The sequence below is a fragment of the Miscanthus floridulus genome, chromosome 2 (assembly GCF_019320115.1).
Source record: "Miscanthus floridulus cultivar M001 chromosome 2, ASM1932011v1, whole genome shotgun sequence".
Classification (NCBI taxonomy): domain Eukaryota; kingdom Viridiplantae; phylum Streptophyta; class Magnoliopsida; order Poales; family Poaceae; genus Miscanthus; species Miscanthus floridulus.
The window spans coordinates 119,357,182-119,384,929 of NC_089581.1; the positions used below are offsets into that span (position 1 = coordinate 119,357,182).

At 43.6% G+C, this 27,748-nt stretch overlaps 2 protein-coding genes across 3 annotated transcripts; one reads left to right on the top strand and one right to left on the bottom strand.

Moving 5' to 3' along the window:
- Positions 1–1,198: 1,198 nt before the first annotated feature.
- On the bottom strand, positions 1,199–10,517 carry LOC136539486 (mitochondrial inner membrane protein OXA1-like). The gene is made up of 9 exons (XM_066531451.1): positions 10,008–10,517; positions 9,819–9,909; positions 8,282–8,323; positions 8,113–8,171; positions 7,685–7,760; positions 7,474–7,605; positions 6,936–7,043; positions 2,354–2,408; positions 1,199–2,255 (listed from the first exon to the last, which is right to left on the bottom strand). Exons 1-9 carry the CDS (start codon positions 10,460–10,462, stop codon positions 2,005–2,007), a joined length of 1,269 nt encoding a protein of 422 aa, XP_066387548.1. The 5' UTR covers positions 10,463–10,517; the 3' UTR covers positions 1,199–2,004.
- A 279-nt stretch (positions 10,518–10,796) lies between these two features.
- LOC136539487 (actin-depolymerizing factor 10) lies at positions 10,797–12,727 on the top strand. 2 transcript variants are annotated; one of them, XM_066531452.1, is made up of 3 exons: positions 10,797–10,954; positions 11,203–11,471; positions 12,281–12,727. In XM_066531452.1, the coding sequence occupies exons 1-3, from the start codon at positions 10,919–10,921 to the stop codon at positions 12,435–12,437; spliced, it is 462 nt and encodes a 153-aa protein (XP_066387549.1). In that variant the 5' UTR covers positions 10,797–10,918; the 3' UTR covers positions 12,438–12,727. The 2 variants fall into 2 exon arrangements, with proteins under 2 accessions (XP_066387549.1, XP_066387550.1); XM_066531453.1 differs by lacking the exon at positions 10,797–10,954 and adding an exon at positions 10,965–11,099.
- The last annotated feature ends 15,021 nt before the right edge of the window (positions 12,728–27,748 follow it).

A 27,748-nucleotide genomic window follows, 5' to 3' on the forward strand; every position in this document is an offset into this window, starting at 1 on the left:
ACTACTTTTCAGCCATAAAACAATATTTTACTCTCACACCATTTAACCATAAACATCAACATAAACCAAATTTTAACATAAGCGAACAGGGCTCGGTAGGTGGTCGTCCATTTTCTATACTACCATTTCTCAGCGAACAAAGTTGCTACGGTTAACACTGTTTGCCACCAAACCTGGACCAACTTCTACGGGCTCGGCAGATTCCGGCAGTTGTGCCGAACCTGCTGGCGCCACGACAAAGGTTACCCCACCTGGAACTCAAAGCTTGGCTGTAGCTAGTTTTTTCTTTTTTTTTAAACATCGAATTCTTGAGACATGCAAGTTGCTTGAAATAAGTGCGATATAGTTTTTTTTTATATAATAGATGGTCATTTGTGTACCTTTAGTATATATAAGCTTGCAATAAGCTTAAACTTTAGATGTATTTACGTATTTTTTTTGTGCAGACTGTTTCTTCTTAAAGAAGATTAAAGCTGGAATTATCTTTCAGTTATAATAAAAAGTACTCCACGAATGCAACGGGATATTATTGCATGCAGATGGTGCCACTCGCCCGGCACAGATACATCTGGCACAGCTACACTTGCCGATTTTTCGTTCCATATATACTTGTTTTTTCACTTTCAGATACGCACAAAAAAGCCTCAACCTAGGTGTTGTCCTCAATAATGTATCATACATTCCTATTCCACAACAATGGAGACTAAGGGCTTGCCAATCATCCGGTCCAAACGTTCAGACCGGAGCAAGCTGCCGGCAATCATCCATACGCGCATAGTTTCTTTTTTTGGGCCACTATTTCCTAACTGGGCTAGATAGATAATATAAACATGTGCAGATAGATTAGATATTATCCGTCCAGCTACAAGCAAATAGGCCCTAGAGTCCCCGATGAGTCTAATGGTGACGCACTCCATGAACTACGGGGACTCTTCTGTCTTCTCGGTCACCACTCACCTGCTCAGCAGAGGCTTTGCGGGCACCGTTGCTGCACGGCCGCTGCCCAGCGTTTGGCACGGCTAGCTGTAAATCGTGGCTGCCAACGGAGCCGGACAGCCGGACTGCCACCAAAACAGGCCGGCAAAACTTGCAACAGTCCGTGCTTCAGCTGCTTCACGACATAATGCAGAGTAGGTGGAACCAACGTATTTTAACACACTAGTTTATTACACATCGCTGCCATCGCTCAAGACATTGATTCAGGTAAAAACGGTATTTTAAGATAGTTTAGTACATACAAACTCAATATTTATTCAGGCCACAAATTCTGCACAGCTCACTTTTTACATCCACCAAACATACAAACTCAATATTTATTCAGGCCACAAATATGCAGAATCGTGTGCGCACAAACAAGCACAAGATGCAGGTACTCTAATGATCAAAGTATCTAGAACCATACTATATTTTGCATCTGCTGCTGGAAGCATGTGAATACAGTGAAATATCATTTTAACCTACTGGCCAGTTGCTACGGAATGTCAAATGGTGCCTCAAAAGTTGTCGAGGGCTGACTGTCCCTGAACTTAAACATATCTTTCATACCAATCCTTGGGAGATGAACCCCAATGTTTTAACTATCATAAGTAACTGGAATACATTTGTGTATAATCAACTCTGATAAAGGGCGTACCCAGTGCAGAGAGCTCCCGCTCTATGCGGGGTCTGGGGAAGTGTGTTAGTGGTAGTGGCAAGCCTTACCCTCGCCTGTGCAATGCGAGGAGACCACGACTCGAACCCGGGACCTTCCGGTCACATGAGGTAAGACTCTACCGCTTGCACCAAGCCCGCCCTTCATAATCAACTCTGATACTAAGTCAAAATTTATGTGGCTTATTTCACCCCCCCCCAAATTGAAAACAACAGCAGCCAAAAAGGATGAAGATAGCTTCCTAATGCAAAACCTGACTTTTGGGACCATATCAGGAGTTCAGGACAAATCAAATATCCATCATTCCAATGGTCAAAGTACAGCTTGCTCATCTGGGGCATAATGCCCAAAATTTACCTGTGTTTCAGAGATTTACCCCTGGATTTCACTTTCTGTTCAAGATTTTTGACCTTGTAGCCAAGAGCAGCAGCATCAGGTTGGCCCAGACCAGATCGCTGGGCTCCTGCGATTGCTACTGGTGACTCTGCGGCTGGTATTGCCTTAGATCCGCCAAACATATTGAAGATTGGCTTTGCCGTGAACGAAGGCTGAACTTCCAAAGCAGGAAGATTAAACCACATCCTCACAGCTGGCCGCCGGGTAACTGATGAAAAGATATGATGGGGCACAAATTATCAACTATTAGACCATGAAAGAGAACACGAGATCCTACAGATTCAGCCAAAGTCTGGGATCACTCACCAATACCATATAATAGGGTGAATATGTTTGATGTGATCCAGTAACAGAAAATTGCCTGGACAAAAGAAATAAAAATAAGTACTGAGGAAACGAGTACATCACATACATTACACCAAAATATGAGGACTAGTTGGAATAAACAATGCTACTGCCTTGACTTCTAGGCTTCTAGACTAGTTTAGTGCCCTATGCAGACTAATAACATGCATTTTTGTAAATTTCATGTACATATCAAAATTCAGAATCCAATCAAGCCCTAAGAAAAAAATTAATTATAAAGTGCTTGTATGACCATCCATGCTGTTTTCTTAGTACCTCGGAGCTACAATAAAGTTATCTTCTAACACAGAGCTAAACACCAACAATATTACAGGGCCCACTATAAGGGTAACAGGGCTTAGGCGCTACCAATACAACGTAGTGATCCATAATAGGGTTTTAGAGTACAGCAATGGCAGGTGGGGCTATTGCAGTATTAGCCATTTTATGTGTCGGCAGCCAGCCAGCCCTTCCTCATTAGCTAGAGATATAGGATCAATTAGGGATATGATTAAATACGATTTGTCAGAGCACTTCCAGGATTCCACCTAAATTAGATCTATTTTGTCAGAGTCCATCTAAATATAAATTCACCCTAAATCGTTTTCTCTCACAACAGTCCCCCTAAATTTCAACCACTATCTTTTAAACATATCTGGGCCCAGTTTCTGTATTGAACTATTGATCTAGTCTTCGTTTTTCTGTCAGACGCTGATCGCCTCTTGTTGAGTCCTACACCATGGTAGCTCATTGGTAAGAATCCCACAGGTCCTGACAACATTTTAACACCAGCCGGCAGCTGCCGGGGGAAGTTGCACCTGCCGGGACAAACAGCAACCGGCAGATGGAAATTGCCATGGGCATGGCCTGGTGGTACCAGGTGGTTTGCATGTGAGGGAAGGGCCACTTGGCGCGTGACGGGGGCTAGCAGGGAAAGGGCACGTGCAGAAAAAAATGGGTGCTAAGTATGCAACCAAGAATTGAGGGACAAAGAGTCATTTAGGGTGCCATTAAATTTAGGAAATTGAATAAGGAAACTATTGAAGGAAGTTTTTTTCGGGTACACCTTAATTTTGATTATAGGGGGTTGAATAGGAGCATTCTTGAAGATGCACATAGGAGAGATTGGGCCTTCCTTAGGACCAATTTGGTAGGAATCCACTAAAAGGGCTTCAGCTCTGGCTCCTCATGTGGAGCAGCTTCTCTGGTGGAGCTGAAACCGTTTGGCAAAAACAGATAATTTGTGTCAAGTTTGTGAGGACTGAGGGGCCAGGAGAAGCCACATTTTCATGGCTCCGGCTCCTCATCACAAAAACAACTCCAGCTCCTCTGGGCTCCTTTCAAAGGAACCGCTTTTTAGATGGCCGTTTGGTACGACTCCGCAGCAAGAGCTGCAAGAAGCCGGAGCTGTGCCAAAGGGACCCTTAGCAATCAAGGGATTCTTCTCTATATAAAGGGAGGTGATGTATAAGGGAAGGAGGCAGCGGAGAAGAATTAATCCCTAGTCTCCCCAATAGTCTAGTCTCCCACGAAGCCAATTCCACACGGCTATCTTCCTGGCAGTGTTTACCCTTGATGAACTACAGTTCATAAAATCTGGTATCAGATTGCATTGGTTTCAATCCAATCTCGTGGCTTCTGCTGCCACCAACCTATCAATTACGGATATATCTGCCACCATGTTGGCTGGCTGTGCAAAAATACAAGACTTGATTGGGAAGTCAAAGGAGAGGATGGGCATGAATGCTAGGCAGTGGTGCGCCTATAGGCGGCAGTGTGGATGCCTGGCGAGGTGTCAAGTACAGGCGACAAACTAGTGGTATATGGTATTGCCTTGGGCGATGCCACAATCTTCCATGGTGGAAACAAAGACACTTATGTCCTCAACGGTTCCGATGACATTCACCAAAATTGAATGGTGTGTCGTGGCAAGCAACTCCAGGCTTGACGAGCTGGATGTGTTACCAGCACCCCCTTCCCTGTGCACACACAAGCCAGGTGCCACAGGATCCGTCTACGACCACAACACCATGCATCCTCACGCACAACTCCATCACGACAACCTCTTCTTTGACATTCTGCAGGCCTTGATTGCTGGCCAAGTTGACCCACTGGCTCTCATGTCACAGCACCAGACCTGCAACATCACATCTCACCAGCATATCACCCTACACCCCTGCTCCTAGCTAGTAGCATTGTGCGTACATGGATGTTGTGCTAGATAGAGGCAACCAGGTTTGCTGAATTTCCATGGGATCCAGGATATGCGTACTTCATACATGCATCAATTCTGGTTTCTCACCTTAGAAGTAAATAAAATAAGCCTAGATGTAACTACAGTTCAATGGGGGAGTGTTATGGGGTGAAAGCCCTTCCTCATTATAATAGAGATCTAGGATCAATCAGGGATTCAATTAGATATGATTTGTTAGGGTTTGATTGGACCATCCTTAGCGGTCAAGGAATCCTCTCTATATAAAGGAGAGTGATGTATCAAGGGAAGGAGACAATGAAGAACCCAAGTCTCAGCTATCATCCTAATGGTGTTTACACCTAATGAACTAGGGTTCATAACAAGCAGGCACTATAGCAGCGGTCCATGTACCTCGTATCCTGTATCGGATATGGATCCATGGATACATGGCAAATACGTATCAGCAAAGTATCCGTAAAAAACAAATATGAGATAATTCTGGATACTTGGTCCATAGTTCTGGGCTTCCCCGTACATCACGCTGATATGCCCAGCGCACCAGCAGGGTAGCATCGGCTATGAGCCACCACTCTGCCTAACCCAATATGTCTGCCGCAACACGTCACGACGCCTGCAGCAGCAACCAGAGTCCAGAGAGCACCACCACCACCATCACCTGCCGGTGACGAGTCATTGGCAAGCCATGGCGAGCTCCTCCCCTTCTCCTCCAGCCCTTCTATTTTCTTCTCTTGCTTACCCATTATAACGTCCTAGAGTCCAAACGGCTCAGATCCACTCTGCACGTTGAGTGAACCACACCTACCACCATACCACTTACGCTTTCGTCCTTTCTTCGCATAAAAGGATTAACCCGGGGATGGTGGGGATGGACTCTAGAAGCCTTGTATGTTGGTCTAACCCACCCTAAACAACCAAAGTGGGACTAACATGCACATGGGCCACTATGGGCCAAATTCCAAAATGATCTGGATATCACATACGCACCCCCCCCCCCCCCCCCCCCAACCCCAAAAGGGCAGAGGACCCTGCGGTGGAGGCATGAAGGGGACCAGGAGGTGGCAGCCATTCCCACACACTCGTGCACGTGCCTGCAGCACCAGCCAGCGGTAAGTCTTCCCTGGTGTTGCCAGTGATGACTCTTTCTTCTTGATTTTTCTCCCTCCTGATTTTTCTTCCCCTCCTGACCTGGCTGCGGTGGCTCTCAGTGGCAAACAACTGCTGCTGCTCCTTGCTGATGTGTCCCTGTTAGATCAGTACGCGGAGAGGCTCTCCAGTGCCTAGAGCTGATGGCTGATCTCTGTTTCTCTGTCTCAATAAACCTAAGATCTTTCATGTATTCACGCTACATCTATGACTTATTTTTTAGAAAAAAAAAACTAAAACGTATCCACAATGCAACGTATTAGTTTTTTTACACAAAAAATGACGTATCCGTATCAGCCAGATACCGACACACATATCCGTATCCGTATCCATGCTGCATAGGCGGTGGTTCAGGGCAGTATATAAAGATTGTGGTGGTAGTTTAGTTAGTAGTAACATCACATGATGGATTCACAAATAAAATTGGAATAGGCGTCAGGCTAAGATAATTTTCTATGGTAATTTATGCTCAATATTACACATTAGTTTTCTGTAAAAAATACTTCTACATGTAAAAGTCAAAACTGGGAGTATTTTCATATTATATTACACGAATACGGTGTCCCCTATCTACATTTTAAAAAATATGCTATGTAATATTACCACTTGTCCTAGTCATTTAATTTATCAATACATTTTCTTCTCAGCCATAATACATATAGTAAACCTTTTAACATTCAAAGAATTTAAACCTATGAAACCATAGGTCTAACAAACTTCACAGGGAATCTTGCTAAAAATATCTCTCTGTCCCATGAGGAATACAATCCTAGAAATTCTCAGACAGATTAGTTGACAGTGAAATGATGCATGCTCCTAATCTCTACTCATTCCCATGCATTGGAAGGCTTGTTAGCCTAGGTAACTAATGTTGCATGCGAATTCCAAAGGAAATAAAGTCCAACAAAAATGTTGCATGCATGGCTTTAAAGATAGCCCCTACCTACCTAGGATTGCATTCTTTTTGGGACAAAATTTGAATGCTCGAACTGCATAACATTTGGGATGGGGCATGTCTACCCAAGTATTTGTCACTTCAGATTTTTAGTGGCAACATATTCCTTAAGTATTCCAATATTGGTTGTCAACACATTACCGGTAATGCGATTCTTTGAGTCATCTCAAATAAGATTCATTAATGTAAAGATACCAAGAAAATATCAGTGTGTAGCAATATTGTCATACCTTAGCAAAATTCATTGTAAATGGGACTGTCAAAACAGCCATTCCTCTAGAAAAGTACTTCATTTTACCAGCCATAGGATTTCCCTCCATTCCTTCTTGCAAGTTAAGCTGCAATAGCATAATTTTTTATTCAGTTTGACTGCAGAATCAATAAACAAAAATAGAAAAGAGCAGATGATTCAGGTAGAAAAACTAGGTCGAAAGTATAAGAAAATTTGTGCACGAGCAGAATAGTTTACTAGATCCATGGACAAGCACAGTGTAGTTACCTGGGTGAGTTTAATAAGCGAATGCATAAATGCTTATGGGGACCAGATGGTGGTAAATTCAGGTCCAGATTAAAAAAACATGCGTGACATGAATAATTGAATATATGACCATCAATGACTGCTTGTGTGGACTTCCATTTTATAGGTGGAGGTAGTTTTATTCCAGTAAAGAAATAAGCATCCAAGAATGAAATAGAGGTAGAACAAATTAAATGCACAATGCCAAAAGGGCAATCATAAAACTGAATCAAGACAGACAAAGTGCACACCTCCACTGTGGCCAAGAAGGTCAGTCCTGTTAACACAGGCAAGAGGTAAAGAGAATCTGGAGTCGTCAGGTCAGTAAACCACAATGCTCCACCTCCTTTGAATGAAGGTACTTTCTCAACCATGTTTGATATCTACAGTTGGTAGTGCATTAAAATACCACTAAAGAAAGCAAGGTGCAAGAAAGAATTGAGTGGATGAAAAAAAACTCACAGCAAAGTAAAAGCTCATGAACATTGGCCCTTGGATCAGGAGTCCTTTCATTGGAGTAAGTGGACTAACACCATGTCTAAGGGGGAGGCAGAAAAAACAAAATAAGTTGGAGAAACTGGAGCAAAGAGCAATATTTCAAATGCATGACACACAACAATGAAGGAAAAAGGTATATTACAACCTTCAGTGTTTGATTGTTTCATCATGCAATTCAATGAAAAGTGCATAATATGAGCAATAGACTAGGAAGTGAGCTCTCCCACATTTAAAACCTAGTCATTCGCAAAAGGAAAGAAAAATAGCGAACAGAATGCATTAGCAAGAAAAGGTTATTTAACAGATATTGAGTTTATGAAGAGAGTATATTAATGAGAAAATAACATCGCCACTAAAATAAAAAAACTAATAGCCTACTAAAGATCACATACTTTTTGAACAGCGCTTTCATTTTAGCTTGTCCCTCCTGTGCTGATTTTGGATCCATACTCTACAGGATATAAACTTGAAAGGTTAAAGCTAGCCACAAGATGCGCTTGACTGACAATAGTCAGCTGGTATATATAGTATAATATGGATAAGCTAAGAACAAGGTCTCACATCCATCTGGTCTTTAATGGCTTCCATCTCTGGATTTATTGCCTGCAAAAATATAAGTTTGAAAGAAGCAAAGAATCATCTGGTAGTTGGAACATTATGAAGGAAGTATGAAGCTCATTGCGCATATAACATAAGAAAAGGAGACAAATACAGTGATCAAAAGAAAAATTGTACAAATGACTTCTGGAATACCATCTATGCAAATAAGTCAAGCTTGCTGCTAGAATCCTGGAATTGGAACCAGGGCACCATTTTTAAAAACAAGGTATTTGAATTTTGACTTCACCACTTATAACACGCTAAATCAGAAATTGGACATCCTATCCATTATTTAAATAGAGTTCCAATCAATTCACAGTTATTTCTCATCATGAATCAAACGCCACCAAGATATAATTTTTTTATTTGTCCAATATTAACTCGACCTGCGGGGGGTTATGACGGCCCCCGGGTTTTCCGTTAAGAAGAAGGATCTTCTCACACAGATCGAGAAAACCCCCGAACCCCCGCCCCCATCCTAACGCAGGAGGTGCCGTAACCCTGTGAGAACTGGGTCGGAGCCTTCCACTGCACTTTGGCACATGGGGACGGGCGAGGGGATTTTTTTAACCTTAGCCTGAAATCCGCTCCCACGGGGAGTCGAACCCAGGACCTGAGGAGTGCCGCTGGATCACCTAACCGTTTGAGCTAGGCGCCCTTTGGCATTTGTCCAATATTAATGATACAAAAAATAATTACAGAAAATACCATGGTCATACATTAAAAAAAACGTGGTCGTACATTTTTTTTTCAATAAACGCAGCCTTATTTGTATATAGCTAACCAAAGTTAGGCTTTTTGAGTGGCAGCAAGTGCGGAATCACATACATGAGAACCAAGGAGCAATACACAGCAGTAACTAGTAAGTACTTCTTTTTCTTCGACACGTAGTGATAAGTATATCAACTATAAAAAATCCAAACATCTAAGAACCCATGAGCATTCGAAAAGAGCATGGTGCTTGGGTCTAGTCTTTGAACCAAGACCGTTGAGCACAAGCAACTGTCCAGCTACATGCTCAGCTGCTTATCTTATGTGTTGGTCCTGTAGGCAATACACAAGTTGCTCTTTCCTGAATGACACAACTCACATGCAGCATAGCTAGGTTCTGTTATTTGATGAAAACACAGTCAAACTTTAGTTGCAGAGTCATTTTGAGCACAAATGCTCTACCACTATGCATAAGATTTTATATATTAGTAATTGAGAAGCACATAAAAGTCTTGATGCCGCAAGGTGGACCAACAGCTTGCACACTGCAAATCCCTTGTGCAGAATTGATGAGGGTAACACTAACCATTCGCATAGCACAAGAACAACAGTTGTGCCCATGGGTGTTTGAAAAGCATTTTCGCTTGTAAATAACAGAACTTCATGTTTCTAACATTAGAACCATCCTCCAAAATGGATTCACGAGAAGGTTTTGAGCCACACATAACACTAAATTGAGCAAACAGGCAACAACAAGCTTAGCAGAATCGCATTAGGGGCACTTTACTCTTAGCTTCGTCGTGGCCTTCAACTGGTTCACAAGCAACGGGATCGTGGCGCTCCGGATAATAAGCGTTGTCAGTGCGATGCACGCCCACCTGGCCACACACCATAGAAGAGGCCAAGAGGTAGCTCATCAAGCAGACGACCCAAGTGAGCAGATCCCGAACCTTACAGATAAATCCTCAAAGCTCACCAGTTCAGCCCGGTAAAGGTATGGATGGCGTCGATCATGTGCTGAAGTGCGGCAACCGGGGGGAACGAGTCGGCAGCCGCGGCGGCTACCTCCCCCGGGAACGGCGCCGGCACTGACGCCGCCGCCTCCGCTGCATCTGCAAGGACGCCCGCGGCATCGACCTCGGCGGCTGGTGCGGCCTCGAGGTTGGGGTCGGGCGCGGGGGCCGAGGACGAGAAGCTGCGGCGCGTTGGTCCCGCGAGGTGGAGCGAGAAAGGGAGAAAGCCTAGGGTTTGGGCCGCTATAGAACGTTGCTGGAGCGGGGCGTGAAGTGGCGGGAGCGGGAGCGGCGGCGAGGGGCTCGCCTGCTCGTCAAGGGAGTGGGAGGTAAGCGCGTGTGGAACGCAGGGATGGAGGTGGCGGGTGAGATGGTGAGACAGCCGGGTGGCGATGCTCCTCCGCGCGGCGAACGCCATGGCTCGGCTGGTGCGTGGCGGCGCGCGGTGCGGGGCGACGCGGGGCCGGCTGGCTGTGACGACAACGACGGCGCGGGAGAGCGACGGCCCGAAGCGTCAGCGGGTCCAACAAGCATGGGCTCAGTGATGGGCCGTTTGGCGTTTGGTCTTTGGGAGGATTAGTTAGGCCGGCCTTGTCACTAAACAGTGGGCTTTTAGGCCCATTCCGGATCTGCCTTTGGGATGGGAGATGGACGGCGCGCGTGAGTACACGCTGACGGAGATGAAAGCGAGACTTGAGTGGACGCGGCGGGCCGCCGCGCACGGATCCCATGATCCCATCAATGCCCTTCCTCGATTCCAACTCTGCGAGAAAAGCTAAAATAATCGTACCCCATCTCCTTTGGCCGGATCCCCCTCCTCCGCCGCCCTCGGATCAGCACCACCGCGCCGGAAGACCGGGATCGTGGCGGCCACATGGACAAGGTTACGGCGGCCGCCGCGTTGCCATGGGTGAGTCCCCATGCCTCATCTCCTCTCCTATTAACCCCCGCGGCCCCGCCCCTGCTTTCCTTGCTCGCGCTTCAGGTAGCATACATAGCTTCTGATCAGACCGTCCGTTCGACCGTCCATGGAGGTTCTTGGGTTCGCGGCAATGGTCGTTTGCTTCCTTTCGCTAGCTTATTACTTTCATCAGTACTCCGACCTGGGCAAGCGTGTTGGGCTTACGGGGATGGTTCTTCTTGGTTGCTTTTGTTCAGGGAGGCGGTTCCCCGGCGTGGATCGACGTGCCGGAACGGAGCAAGAGCGCGTTCATGGAGCTGAAGCGGAGGAAGGTCCACCGGTACGTGATCTTCAAGATCGACGACAGGACGGAGGAGATCGTCGTCGAGAAGACCGGTGCGCCCGGGGAGAGCTACGACGACTTCACGGCGTCGCTGCCGGCCGATGACTGCCGGTACGCCGTCTACGACCTGGATTTCGTCAGCGACGACAACTGCAGGAAAAGCAAGATCTTCTTCATCTCCTGGTTTGTGCTTTCTTTCCCGCCTCTTCTTTTTCTTGTCTGCTCATCTAATTTGCTGAATGAGCAATGTTCTGAATTGATATATCCAATGGCCATATGCTCTGTTCATGTATTACTGCTACGCATTACTAGTCGTGAGTGGTTCCGTCGAGACTTGAGAAGGATGTCTCCAATTTTTAGCCCTGTGGCTAAACACACAACAACACAGGTTTACTGGAGCTAAGTCTTGATCGCGGCTGACAGTTGGCCTGTTCGCTGATTGGTTTCTAGGCTGACAAGCTCGGCGGGTGCTGTTTTGTTGTGAGATGAAAACACTGCTGACTAGCTGATAAGCCCTGGCTGAAATCAACAAGCGAACAGACATACGTTTCAGTGTTCTAAATTTGTGAGATCATGTTATCATGATCTGTCCAATGTGGTTAGAATGTAGTTATAGCATGTTTCAACCTCATGGAACTAGCATCTTAAGCTTCCAGTGCACAGTTGTACTGAGAGCAGACTCGTTGCAAAATGGCACTTTTTGCTTGGACAGTTGAATAGGTACGGATTGGAAAAAGGCACTTCCAGCTTAACAAACACAGCAGTTCATGTTTGTTGTTTTCAGTAAGTAAAGGTATGCTTTGAATTCGTGGAGTGCCAAGGAGAGATTAGTTGTATTGTATAGCAGTCATATATTTCTCATGTTGTCCAACTGAACTTTCGTTTCACAGTTTGAATGAGTACTAATAAGTGATATATGATGGAATCATCATTTCCCAACTAAATTCTTATAGCACACTCGCTCGTGTTAACGGTGTCTCCTTTTTGTGCAGGTCGCCTTCAGATTCTCGCATCCGTGCCAAGACCATATATGCCGTGTCAAGGAACCAATTCCGTCATGAGCTTGATGGGGTGCACTTTGAGATCCAAGCCACTGACCCTGATGACATGGATCTGGAAGTTCTCAGGGGCCGTGCTAACAGAACCTGATTTGACTAGCGAGCAACCAAAATGCAGCTCGGGGGTCGCTAATCTGAGGCATGATGTAGAAGTAGGCTGCTGATCACACCCGAGCTTGCAATGCTTTTCTCTTTCTTCCTTTCTTTTTGGAGGTATAGGACCTCTGTGATGTTTGTCTAACTAGATAGGTTCCCTCTAATATGATGTGGAACCTGTCCTTGTTTTACATATAATTGTCTATGTAGTATCTATATGTTGCTGCGATGAATGGATATTATGGATTAATGAAACTTAAAAATTCCAAAGATAAGGAATTGTTAGTTTTCGCATTACTGCAAAATACAGGTTGTTTCTTTGGACTTTGGAGCATGGAAATTTAAATAACAGCCTTGAAATGAAAGAAACCCTGAAAATTTACTAAACGCGAAATGCAAAGATTATGAAAGCAGAGGTTGTTGATACCTGTGCTTATCCTATTGTAGAGAAATAATGATTTGCGATGATTGATAGCCAATGAAATTCAATAATTGACGAAAACCAAGAAGTTCTTAATACCCATGTGCCCGGGACCAATACATAGCGAAGGCCAATGATCAGGCTAATATCGTGAAGACCAATATGGAGAAAACAATTCGCCGAAGGTTAATCTGTTATCTGTTACACCTAAAAAATTTGAAGGACTTTCGTCCAATCGTGCGCACGCCCAAAAACTCCAATTCGCCGCCCCGTTCGCATGTCCTTAAACCCGACTTGATCCACTTCTTTTTTTTATCCGGAACAGTATTTTTCTCTCATAAATTCCTCCAGAATTTCTCCAGACCATCCAAATTTTTGTAGAACCATACCCTCCGAACACACGCCCCGAAACGAGTCTCGTACCTGTGTTCATGCAACTCCTCCGCAGACGTCTGGACCAGGGCGCACGAGCGATAGCTTGGACCTATCGTCCACAGAAATTTATCCCTGTCCGGCTAGGAGCACGTGACGTGGGAAATAAAGGAAACATCAATCTACCCTTTGTTACCCAAACCAGATTTTTTAGGTGACTCTTCTTTACTTTTTGTAGACGATTTTTCCTATTTAAGTTTCTGGCTCCACCATTATCAGGCCATACTCATTAATTGTGCATGCATGACTAACACGATTTTCAAATTAAGCATCTATAATGATACAAATATAATTTATAAAAAAAATAAAATTAAAATTAGAAAAAAATGAGAGGGATAAACTCACTCCGTAAAAAATAAATCAAGCTCTAAAAAATAAATAAATTGGATTTAGTTAAATATTTTCTTTTCAATTTTGTACTGTCCTAGTATATTATTTAGTTGTTATATCTCACACAGATAAATAGTATGTCAGACTAAAAGAAGTTCACCTTAGGATCTCGTAGTTGTAGGTAGAGAATAATTTCTTCAAGTTCACTCTAGATAGTTGTGATGAATACGGTTGTTATACTATGAATTAGATTGATTTGATTTCAGGTGATCTATGTCAAAACTTGAATTATGTTCTAATTGAACATGAATTAAAAGAACGGATTTAACAACAAATGTAATGTTGCGAGTAGTTTTTTTTAATAATAGTATAACACATAGTTACATTTAAATTATAGTGATACTATTTTTTCCGTGCAACGCACGGACATGATTCTAGTAATTACACAATAACCAATACTACATAGATACTAAAATAACTTGGGTATTGTCGGGTATCGATATTAGAGATACCTAAAGTAAGGTAGTTAGCGCTCACGCTGACTTGCCCAGATGGCTCGAGACGTATTAAAAGGTCTCGCCCGACTCCAAGGCCACGGGCTCCGTCTCGCCCGACCTCGAAGCCGTGGACTCCGTCTTACCTGACCTCGAGGCCGCGGGCTCCATCTCGCCCGACCCCTTAGGTGTGGGTTCCGTCTCGCCCAAGGTCGCGGGCTCCGTCTCACCCGACCTCGAGGACGCGGGTTCCGTCTCGTCCGACGGGGACCCATACCGCCGCCAATCACTACAGGTACAAGCGTATGGGCCTGGGTCAAAACTTTGACGCTAGGAAAGAGGCTAGCACGCCTCGATGTAACCCGTGCCCATGACGGGCCATACCCGGGGATTCACATCAAGAACAGTGTCGGGTGTGCAGGTGCTATTCTGCCTAATCCTCGTACGAACGCTGACAGGCACGTCAGTTCACCACGATATCCGCCGGGATGGAGTGGAACACCATGACCGGCAGATGACGCCTGAGCATGGTGCCCGTGACGAACAGGGCCGCGACATGGAGCCATCCCTATTGACATCTACAGGATCGGCGGGGCCCGCATGAAGGAGAAGAAGGACCCGGCAACCCTGGAAGCCTTCTTCTCTCTCGTTCTTCTCCTTTTCCTCCGTTGTAACCCACGCTTTCCCTTCGCCTATAAAAGGGGAAGCAAGGCACCCCATGAAAGGGAGATCTAGACCGAAGATCGAAACACAAGAACACGATACAAGCACACGGCTAAGCGGCAAGCGAGCTCTCAGCATCCATTCACTCCTTCCACCAGAGACTTGGGATCCTCTCTCACTCTCTCACCTGTTTATAACCCCTACTGCAAACCACATGCCAGTAACACGAGCAGCAGTGAACTAGACGTAGGGACATACCGCCCGAACCAGTATAAACCCTTATGTCCACCGAGCACACCATTTGAGCCAGACACGTAAATACAAATTTACTCGTTGGTGGTCCGAAAGCATCGACAGTTGGCGTGCCAGGTAGGGGCTTTTTTGCGTGTCTCGACGTCCACATCAGGCCTCGAATGGCTAGTCACGGCGTCAGCTGGGTCCCGGGCGTACACGTGCGCATTAGGAACCTAGACTTTATCGTTACGACAGAGGGAGAGTTGGTGTAGGTTCCCACCGTCGTCTAGCCTCTCCACTCTGCCGGCCTCGACGCGATCACCGAGGCACTTGAGGAGCTGCAGCTGCACACACTGGAGGCCCACGCCCCCAGGAGCGACCAACTCCTCAGCTTTGATTACGGGAGGCTAGAGCGCCAGCTCAGCGCCTTCCTAGGACCCCGACCATCCCAGGAGGACCTACGCCGCCTCACCTTCTCGTTCGCCAATGTCATGATGTAGCTTGCTGAAGGAGAGCCGCTCTCCCCGGAATACCTCATACGGAGTGCCCCGACAGTGCTCCCGTTCGGTCTGCGCAACATCGTAGAGACCGTTGGCCACCTTGTGGTGCAGCGCACACCCCCATCCCCTATGAACGATGAGTTCATGACGATGACCAAATACGTTGTGGAATCTTTCCACGACCTTCTCGTGGGAGAATCAGAGTCGCCCTCCAACTCTGATTCCAGCAGGGGGAGCCATCAACTCTCGCAAGAATGTTTCATGGCAGGTACCCCTGAGGGAAAAATCAAAAGCATCCATGAGGGAGGGGCTGCCCCAATAGATGACCTCGACGATGAGATCGAGGGGGATGCAAGGGCCCCACCTCGCCTATGGGTAGAGTAGCTATGGGTGTGGCACCAAGAGCTTGAAGAAGCACGACTCTAGCTCGAGCAGGAACGCGCGGAGCTCGAGCAAGAGATCGAGCGCCATGGAGACGGTGGGCGTGCGCGCGCCGTGGCCCACGACGTGAACCGGAGGATCATCGAGGACGACAAAGCCCTCCCACACTTCACCCAGGCAAGCCAGAACATTGCTGCCATGGCGGCCTTGCTTCGGGGGCTTTCAGAGCCTACGACACCCGAGGATCATTGGGCCCATCGTGAGATTCGCATGCTACTCGAGCGTATGGTGGCACAACAGTCCAAGAGCTCACTGTCCCAATGACGCGAGCTCGATGCCAGCTAGCGCGTGCCCTCATAGTGACCTGACAGGGATGTGTTAGTCCACCAGATGCAGTGAGGCAGCAGGCCACGCGCTGCAGCCCTAGTGCATGAGCGTCTTGGCCTCCACCATGACACGCGCAACACCCTTGATTCCTGTAGGCATGCCTGCGACGATGAGTGGGAGGAGACTAGCCGTGGCTACCACCCTTGTCATGGCAGACACTATGACAGTGGCGAGGACCGAAGCCCGAGCCTCGACTTGTCGGGACCTTAGGCCTTTAGCCGACACATCCTCAACGCCGTCTTCCCACCACGGTACCGACCGCCGACCGACATCCCAAAATACTCTAGAGAAACAAACCCTGGACTATGGCTCGAGGATTATCGGCTTGCTTGCCAAGCCGGTGGAGCAGATAGTGACAATTTCATTATCCGCAACCTTCCATTGTTCCTAGCCGAGTCGGCGTAAACGTGGTTGGAACACCTTCCGCCCAACCGAATCCAAAGTTGGGTGGACCTAAAAGAGATCTTCGTGGGAAACTTCCAGGACACATACGCGTGTCCTGGGAACACATGGGATCTCAAAAATTGTCGATAGAAGTCCAGGCAAACTCTTCGTGGGTACACCTGGCACTTCTCCCGGTAGTGCAACGAGCTGCCCGATGTTGCCGATGCCGACGTCATAGGAGCTTTCCTATCCAGGACTACCTGTGAGTCCCTAGTTCACAAGCTAGGACGTAAGGGCCCGCGAACCACCAAGGAGCTCCTCGACATTGCCACCAGCCATGCCTCGAGCGAGGAGGCGGTCGGGGCAATTTTCAACCGCCCCAAGGGCAAGGCAAAGCGAGACGAGGACACCGGCGAAGGTGCCTCCAACCGACCCAACAAGAAGAAGAGCAAGCAGCGACGCGAGGGCTCACTCGTGGCCACTGCCGACCTCAAGGGGGGTCAAAAAGCCCACCGAGGGTACCCCAGACCACTTCGAGAAGCTGCTCGAAGGGCCATGCCCGAACCATGTTTTCCCTGTCAAGCACCTATATAAGGACTGTGTCCTCATGAAGTGGTTCCCACCATGCTCTGGAGCCTAAGGGTGACACCCAGCCGGGCCACCGGCTAGACGCCATTCTTTATGGTCTACGGTTTCGAGGCTATCCTCTCGGTCAACCTCGATTATGGAGCACCAAGGGTCAGGGCGTACGATGAACAGGGAGCCAAGTCATCCCTCGAGGATGCCATGGACCAGCTGGATGAAGCACGTGATGTTGGCCTCCTCCGCTTGGCCAAATACTAGCAAGCGTTGCGCCGGTACCACAGCTGTCGTGTGCAGGGTCGGGCCTTCAACGTCGAGGACCTGGTGCTTCGCCTCATCCAGAGCAACAAGAACTACCATAAGCTCTCTCCGCCATGGGTGGGACTATACGTCATCATGGAGGTGCTTCGACCAGGCACCTATAAGCTCAAGACCATCGATGGTGAAGTCTTTGTCAATGCCTAGAACATCGAACAACTACGTCTCTTACCCTTAATCTACGCACGCTTTTCTCTTATCGGTTTGCTATCGACTCCTTGAAGGCTCTAGTTTGATTTTGGTGAATTAATGAAACCCTAAGTGCTAACCTAGTTTATCAAAGTGATCATGAGATAGGTAGCACATTCTAAGAGGTGAAGCAAATGAAGATCATGACATGATGATGGTGATGCCATGGTGATGATCAAGTGTTTGGACTTGAAAAGAAGAGAAAAACAAAAGGCTCAAGGCAAAGGTATAAGTGGTAGGAGCCATTTTGTTTCGATGATCAAGACACTTAGCGAGTGTGATCACATTTAGGTTCGATAGCTATACTATTAAGAGGGGTGAAACTCATATCAAAATACGGTTATCAAAGTGCCACTAGATGCTTTAACTCATTGCATTTGCATTTAGGATCTAGTGGAGTGCTAACACCCTTGAATTTTTTTGTGAAAATATGCTAACACACATGCACAAAGGTGATACACATTGTGTTTAGCACTTGGGAGCAAGGGTTCGAAACTTCATCGGCGGACAGTCCAACAGTGTCGTCGGTGCCCTGTACAAAAAAGATAGGGTTTCACAGAGTGCACCAGACGCTGGCCTCAACTGGACTAGTGTGTCCGGTCAGTGGAAGCAGTGAAGATGCTGGCATCGATCTTTGACCGGACGCTGGGTCACTTCATGACCCAAACGTGTGATGGGTGCATCTAGTCCTGCTGATGTGGCAACGTAGAGAAGAGGAGAAGGACCGGACGCTGATGCTGCGTCCGATCGTGACTGATCGAACGTGTCCGGTCATAGTTGAGTAGCTCTAGAAGCTCTCTAGACTCGACCGGACACTGCCCCTCTTATGTCCGGTCGTGATCAAACTGACACGTCCGGTGGTGAATGGAACCTCTCTGGAAACGACCAGACTCGGCAGAGGTGCGTCTAGTCTTAGCACTGTGCTGCATCCGGTCGTGACTTAGCCGTTGAGATTGGGCGCTCAACATTTGAAGCGAGGGATGATGTGGTAGCCATCCATTGACCAGATGCTGGTAGGGTGCGTCTGGTCGAACTGACCGGCACATCCGATCACCTTGTCTTTTAGTGGACTGAGGGGACAACGACTCTATTTCATGGGGACTTCTATTTAAGCCCCATGGCCAGCTAATGCTCACTCTCTTGGCCATTTGTATTGACATAGCAACCTTGTGAGCTTAGCTAAAGCCCTCCCACTCATCTCCATCATTGATTCATCATCTTTGTGAGATTGAGAGAGAATCCAAGTGCATTGCTTGAGTGTTTGTATCTAGAGGCACTTGGTGTTCGTGTTTCATTGCGAGATTCACTTGTTACTCTTGGTGGTTGCCGCCACCTAGATGGCTTGGAGCAGCGAGGATCGTCAAGCGGAGGTTGGTGATTGTCTCCGGCTCCGATCGTGGTGATTATGAGGGGTTTCTTGACCTTTCCCCGATGGAGGGCCAAAAGATACTTTAGTAAATTGCTCTTGGCTTGTGTGATCCTTATCTTGTGTTGGTTGTGTGGTACCCTATTAAGGGTTTGGCGTGTGATGCCAATTAGCGTGTGAACCTCTAAGTGAGTGAATCGCCACTACGAGGACTACCTTGCCGACAAGCAAGTGAACCTCGGTAAAAAATCATTGTGTCATCATTTGATTTCAAGATGATTGGTCTTCATTCTTGTGATTGATTGGTTCATTCCTCGATTTGGCGGTATAACCATCTTGCTCTCTCTCTTTACATTACCGCAAACTAGTTGTCAAGCTCTTTAGTGTAGCTTGTCATGAGAGCTTGTTAGTTTGATTAGTGTGGCTCTTTAGTTAGCCTTTGAGAGCACATTTACGTAGTGTAGAGACATAGCCATTGTGTGGATAGAAATTATATAGACTAGAATTGTGTTAGGTGGCTTGTATTTTTAGTAGGCTAGCGCAACACTCGCTTCACCTCATATTTGTCTAACCCGTTTGTTAAGTGTTGTTGTAGAAATTTTTAATAGGCTATTCACCCCCTCTAGCCATTAGGACCTTACAAGTGGTATTAGAGCTGTGGTCACCGTGATTTGATGCTTAACAACCTTCGATGTCAAAATAACTCAAATCAATAATACAAAGAAGCCGCCCCAATTTGATGGCTCCAACTATCCCTATTGGAAGGCTAAGATGATAACATATATCAAGTCAATCAATAGGAAGGTTTGGAAGGGGGTGGAGACCAATACTGAGATTGATGATGAAGAGGCTCCCACCACCGCCGAAGAGATGCTACTCCAAAACAATGACATTGCTCTTAGTGTCATTTATGATGCTTTGGATGAGAGAACATTTGAGCAAATCAAGAACATTGAGAGAGCTCATGAGGCGTGGAAGAAGTTGGAGGAATCATTCGAGGGCACTCAAGCCGTGAAGGGTGAAAAAGCATACATTCTCAAGGAGAAGTTTGCAAGCTTCAAGATAAAGGAGGATGAGAGTGTGCCGGAGATGTTCCATAGGCTTCAAGTGCTTATCAATGATCTCAAAGCACTTGGAGAAGAGGAGAAGGATAAGGACTTCTCCCACAAGTTCTTGAGATGCTTACCCTCAAGATTTGGCAGATTGGTCACTATTCTAGTAAGGAGTGGTTTGGACATCATGACACCAAACCAAGTGTTGGGAGATATAATGACCGATGACACATATAGAGATGATGATGAGAAGGAAGAAAATAAGGAGAAGAAAGATGAGAAGAAGGATGACAAGAAAAAGAGTGGCATTCAAGGCCACATCATCTAAGGGCAAGACAAAGCAAGAATCATCAAGTGAAAATAAAGACTTGAGCTTTGATGAGATGGATGATGATAAGATGGATCTCTTTGTTAAGAGATTTGATAAGTTCATGATGAAGAAGGCTACCATGCTAGAAGAAAGAAGTCTTCATCTAAGAACAAGAAAGAGTCAAGAAGGTGCTTCAATTGTGGAAGCAAAGATCATCTTGTTGCTCAATGACCATACAATAGTGACAAAGATGATGACAAGAAGAAGGACAAGAAGGAAAAGAAAGAGAAGAATGACAAGATGACCTTCAAAAAGAAGAAGATGGGTGGTTCATATGTGGTCACTTGGGATAGTGATGCTTCCTCAAGTGATGATGATGATAGTGATGATGACAAGACCACCAAGAAGAAGGCACTTGCAAGTATTGCTATCAATGAGAAGCCTTCTCTCTTCGACACTCCATCATGCTTCATGGCTAAGGCCACTAAGGTACAAACTTGTGATGATGGAAGTGATGAGGAACATGATAATAAAAATGAAAATGAAAGTGATAGTGATGATGATGAACCAACTAAGGATGAATTACTTGACATGCTAGATGATGCTAAAGAACACTTTGACATTAAGAGAAGGGAATGCAAAAGCTTATGCAAAGAACTAAAAGCCCTTAAGCAAGCCTTTGAGGGGCTCAATGCATCTCTTGAGAGGATAGAGGAAGCCCATGAGAAGTTTGGCAAGGCTCACAAGAAGCTTGAAAAAGCTCATTCCTCTTTGCTTTATGAGTAAAATAAAAAGAAGATGTTGACACATGTAATGCAGGCTTAACTTGTGACCTAATTGATGAATCATTATATAAGCCTATCATTGTTGCTCCCGCTAACCCTTCTTGTAGCACTTCTATTTCCACCTCATCTAGTAGTGATGGTTTTACTTGTGATGCCTCACTAATGGTTGAGAATGAGACCCTCAAGAAGGAGGTCAATAAGCTCACTCACACCTTGGCTAAGGCCTATGGTGGTGAGGACCACTTGCTTATGTGCTTGGGTAGCCAAAGAGCTTCTATCTACAAAGAGGGATTGGGCTATACCCCTAAGAAAGGCAAGGCAACCTTTGCTCCTCACAAGACTAGTTTTGTGAAGAACAATGGTCGATTTTGCACTAGTTGCAAGCAAGTTGGTCATAAAGAGCATGAGTACAAGAACAAGAGCAAAAATGCTAATGTATCCTCAATTAAGATTAATTCTTTCTATGTGCTTACCAAGGGTGCAAATTGGTGTAAAGGCTAAGTTTATTGTTGCACCATGGATGGGCTCAAAGAAGAAAGCCATTTGGGTGCCAAAGAGCTTGGTCACTAACCTTCAAGGATCCAAGCAAGTTTGAGTACCTAAAAGAAATTGATCTTTTTTTGTAGGTCAATTACAAAGCCGGAGGAAGACATTGGATTCTTGATAGTGGGTGCACTCAACACATGACCAGTGATGCAAGATAGTTCAACTCAATCAAGACCAATGGCAATGATGGTTATGATAGTATCATATTTGGTGACAATGACAAAGTCAAGGTCAAAGGGCTTGGTAAGATTGCAATATCCAATGACATGAGCATATCCAATGTGTTGCTAGTAGAGAGCTTGAACTTCAATTTGTTATCCATGGCTCAATTATGTGATCTTGGATTCAAATGCATATTTGGGGTAGATGATGTAGAGATAATAAGTGTAGATGGCTCTAACTTGATCTTTAAAGGCTTTAGATATGAGAATCTATACTTGGTTGATTTCAATACTAGTGAAGCTCAATTATCTACATGTTTGTTCACTAAGTCTAGCATGGGTTGGTTATGGCATAGAAGGCTTGGTCATGTTGGAATGAAACAATTGAATAGATATGTTAAGCATGACTTGGTTAGAGGCTTAAAAGATGTTGTGTTTGAGAAGGATAAGCTTTGTAGCTCTTGTCAAGCCGGCAAACAAGTTGGAAACACCCATCCTAAGAAAAGCATGATGAGCACTAGTAAAGCATTTGAGTTATTACCCATAGATTTGTTTGGGCCAACTCAATACACTAGCATTGGTGGAAACAAATATGGCTTTGTGATAGTGGATGATTATACTAGATACACTTGGGTTTTCTTTCTAGTCGACAAAAGTGATGTGTTTGCAACATTCAAATCATTTGTCAAGGGCATTCATAATGAGTTTAAACAACCATCAAGAGAGTTAGAAGTGATAATGGTAGTGAGTTCAAGAATACTAAAATTGATGAGTTATGTGATAAATTTGGAATTAAACATCAATTCTTGGCCAAGTACACTCTGTAATCAAATGGCCTTGTTGAGAGGAAAAATAGAACACTTATTGATATGGCAAGGTCTATGCTTAGTGAGTATAATATGAGTCAATCCTCTTGAGCCGAAGCTATCAACACGACTTGCTATTATAGCAATCGCCTATATTGTCACCCATTAAAAGAGAAGACACCATATAAGCTCTTGAATGGTAGAAAGCTCAACATTACATATTTTTGGATCTTTGGATGCAAATGCTATATCTTGAAGAAAGGCACTAGATTGGGCAAGTTTAATAAGAAATGTGATGAAGGATTCCTACTTGGATACTCAACTACTAGCAAAACATATAGAGTTTGGAATTTGGATAGTGGTACTCTTGAGGAAGTTCATGATGTTGAATTTGATGAAACCAAGGGTTCACAAGAAGAGAATGAGAACTCAGAAGATGTTAGAGGAATTCAACTTTCAAATGCCATGAAGAACATGGATGTTGGTGAATTGAGGCCTAGGCAAGTGAATGATGATGAAGATGATCAAGTGCAAGTGCTCTCTAACTCAAATGTGAAAGATGATACAAATCAAGCTAGTACAAGTGGCTCTCATGATAATGAACAAGTTCAAGTGGCTAGTGCATCATCTTAATCCAATGATCAAGCAAGTGCAAGCAATCAAATTTCAATACTCCAAACAACTAATATTGCAAGGGATCATCCATTGGACACTACCATTGGTGATATTTCAAGAGGTGTGCAAACTAGATCAAGATTAGCTTCATTTTGTGAGCATTTCTCATTTGTGTCATCCATTGAACCAAAGAAGATAGATGAAGCATTGAATGATGTTTATTGGGTGAATGCTATGCATGAAGAATTGAATAACTTCACAAGAAATCAGGTATGAGAATTAGTTGAGAGATCAAAGGGACACAATGTGATTGGAACCAAATGGGTCTTTAGAAACAAGCAAGATCAAGATGGGATAGTAGTAAGGAACAAAGCAAGATTGGTAGCATAAGGATATACATAAGTTGAAGGTCTTGACTTTGGAGAAACATATGTCCTGGTTGCTAGATTGGAAGCAATTAGAATCTTACTAGCTTATGCTTGTGCTCACAACATCAATCTCTTTCAAATGGATGTCAAGAGTGCATTTATCAATGGTTACATCAATGAAGAAGTATATGTTGAGCAACCTCCCGGTTTTGAAGATGACAAGAAGCCCGACCATGTGTACAAGTTGAAGAAGGCATTGTATGGCTTGAAGCAAGCACCTAGAGCCTGGTATGAGAGATTGAGGGACTTTCTACTCTCTAAAGGGTTCATGATGGGCAAGGTTGACACTACTCTTTTCATCAAGAAAATTGGAAAAGATTTATTTGTGTTGCAAATCTATGTTGATAACATCATATTTGGATCAACCAATCAAGATTTTGTGAAGAATTTGGAAAGATGATGGCTAATGAGTTTGAGATATCCATGATTGGAGAGTTAAGTTACTTCCTTGGTCTTCAAATCAAGCAATTAAAGAATGGTACATTTGTGAGTCAAGGCAAGTATATCAAGGACATGATCAAGAAGTTTGGCATGAGTGATAGCAAAGCCATTAGGACACCAATGGGAACAAATGACAACTTGGATAGTGATGCAAGTGACAATATGGTGAATCAAAAATTGTATCGGTCTATGATTGGAAGCCTACTTTATGTTACCGCATCAAGGCCAGATGTCATGTTTAGTGTATGCATGTGTGCAAGATTTTAAGCCTCACCAAGAGAAAGTCATTTAAAGGCTACAAAGAGAATTTTAAGGTACTTGAAACATACACACAATGTTGGTTTGTGGTATCCCAAAGGAGCAAAGTTTGAGCTAGTTGCTTACTCTGACTCGGATTATGCGGGATGCAAGGTTGAAAGGAAGAGCACCTCGGGCACATGTCAATTGTTGGGAAGATCACTTGTTTCATGGTCATCAAAAGTGTTGCATTATCAACTGCCGAAGCCGAATACATATCTGTCAGTAGTTGTTGTGCACAAATACTTTGGATGAAGGCTACCTTGAGCGACTTTGGAATCAAGTTCAAGAAAGTGCTATTGCTATGTGACAATGAGAGTGCAATCAAGTGGATTTATGTTGTTCAAATAGTATTCATGGGATGTTCTCTTTTTTACTTTCCTATATTTTGTGGTTTTTTCCTTTTTATTATTTTGTTTTCCCTTATGATTTGTCAACCTTTTATTTATTATTAGTGTTGTTGTTGTTATTGTTGTTGTTGTTGTTATTCCTCTTCCTCCTTTGATTATTTTTTTATTTTCATGTTTTTTATTTCTATATTTCATGATATACATTGATGCTCACTTAGTATATATGTGTTGTTCTATTTATTTATTGGGATATTCACATAGTATACATTTGTTCTATAATATTATTATTTTATGGTGTATTAATCTATATCTGATATTAAAATCACATCTTTTTCGTTCAACCTTGTTTCTGTGTCCTGCTCCTCGAGTCTTTTTTTTACAGTAACACAATGGTGTTCTGTTCTATTTCATCAAGCCTAATTATAGTGTCTCGTTGATGCGCTGTTTGCTTGAACTTATCAGCATAGCTTATGAGCCATGGTACAATGTTTTTTCTCACAATAAATCAGCGAACCGTATTTTTCAGCTTGGCTTTTCAGTGAAATAAATAGGGTCCATATTCCGTTTCCGTATCCTTTTCCACGGTAACATGATGGTGTTGTGTTTTCTTGTCGCGGGATTCTTCCTAGTCTCATTTTTTTTCTATCCCGTTCGTCCTACAGTAACACCATGGTGTTCCAGAGTCTCAAGTATATCTAGCTCCCATTCTGCGTTTTTTTCTTTTTTAGAGTATCTTTTGTTTTTCTTATTTAATACTAGGTGTAGATTTAGTTTAATAAATTTAATATTTTTTTATAAATTAGTAAACTTAAAAATTTTATTACTCACTCAAGACATGTAGGGATGAAAAATGGAAATAGATATTTAAATTATTCGACATTTATATACGCTACAACTTGTAATATGAATATCCATATTCATATCCTTTCCTAATGTGGATACTGAATGAATGTATCTAAATTCATTTTATTATATTTTTTCTATCCGATTTTAGATCCGTACGACAAAAATATGAAATATACGACCTTTATTCATATCCACAAAGAACTAGTGACTAATTATTTAATTTTAGTATTACTAGTAATGCATTGAAACTATTTAATCATATATATATAAATAACTTATAACATTACTTTAATATACCAATGATACCTAAATATTAAATTAATTGTAGTATTTTTATAATCTAGTTTAAACCTAATATATTTGTTGTTGCAATTTTTTAATACTTTAACCTATTTATTTACTGATGTGAGTTATTTTAGATCTTTTATATAATTTATAATGCCATTATAATATAAATATTATATAAATAATGATTGATTAGTTGATATACTTTATTATTAGATATTTATTGATAACTATATTTTTTATGAGATATTCTTATCTATGTTATGTACTTACATATTTTAATCTCTACTTGTTCAATAATTTTGTAATTATAAAAACATTTATAACCAAATGGCTACTTATTGCCTATCATTCTTATTTGAATTTCTTCACTTGACCTATTATTTTATTAAAATATTATTCATTATAATTTAGTTCACTTCGATATTGGAGGCAAGTGTACTTTATTTTATTTCACATTGGTTATTCATGAACTTAGTAGTAAAATTCTATTTATGTATATTGAATTTAACAATATGCAATTTGAGTTGAATTGGGTAAATATTCGAATAGAAATCTAAATCCGAGACATGTTTTATATTCGTATTTGAAATTATTTATATCAATTTAAATTCGAATTAAAATACTTTACACATGATATCCTGATCTAATTCTATATGAATTCAATTAGTTTCCATCTATAGATAGGATGTGATATTAACTTTTTGCCATCCTTATTGATGTCACCTTTTCGTTTGCCAGTTTTACAGGTGCACATACAGATTTGCCATCCCAAATAGTGAACCTCCTACGTTTTTGCCACTTTCGTTGATGCGACACGCCACGTGGGCATGCCAGCATGGCAGCAACCCTGTGAACCCTCACGCGGCATGAGAATTTACAGTTTTCTCGCCGCCTCCATGTCTTGTGGCCCCAACGCTACCAAGCGCCCCTCTCACCATTCTCTTCTCAGACGACGGCATGGGCGGTGGCGACGGTAGTGGCACCACGTGTTTGACACCATAATTTGGTTCATCAGAATTGACTAAAGGTTATGATCTTGTCACGAAAAAGGTGACATTGATCGGGAGCAGAAGAGACATGTCGAGCTCCACAGAAGGAAAAGATTGGAGTCCAAGTTATGTTAAATTATGACGTTTTCGTTTCCTTTTCCAAATTTTGTAATCGGTCTTGCTGAACCAGGACTCGTAGTCAAGCCTTGGGTATAAATATTGAACCTCGGCTATTGTAATAGACATCTCTCATCGATCAACCAAATTAAGTACCTTTACTTTTTGGCGCAGGCCACCCCTTAGGAGTAAGAGTAGAGTAGATTTCGACGAGTTCTTTAGGCAAGCAGAGCTACATCGGATGACCTGACTTCTGGCTTATTTGTGAGTATCTATCATGACTTATATTGTTACTTGCAAGGCTGCAAGAGATGACTGATCTCTTGTAAGTCACGGTATAAGTTAGTTATCGATCTATTTTTGTTATTTGTAAGGCTACAACAGACGACTGATCTCTTATAAATCATGATATAGATTAGCTACCAATTTGTATCTGAAAGGATCAAGATGCCCAAAAGAAGGGGTGAATTAGGCTAATTCTAAATTCTTTACAATAATTGAGCCCTACACTTAGCCCACTTCACCCCTTGTGTCTAGAATGTGTTTATATTATTCAAACGCACAAAAGTTTTGCACCCTATGTTCCAATTCTAC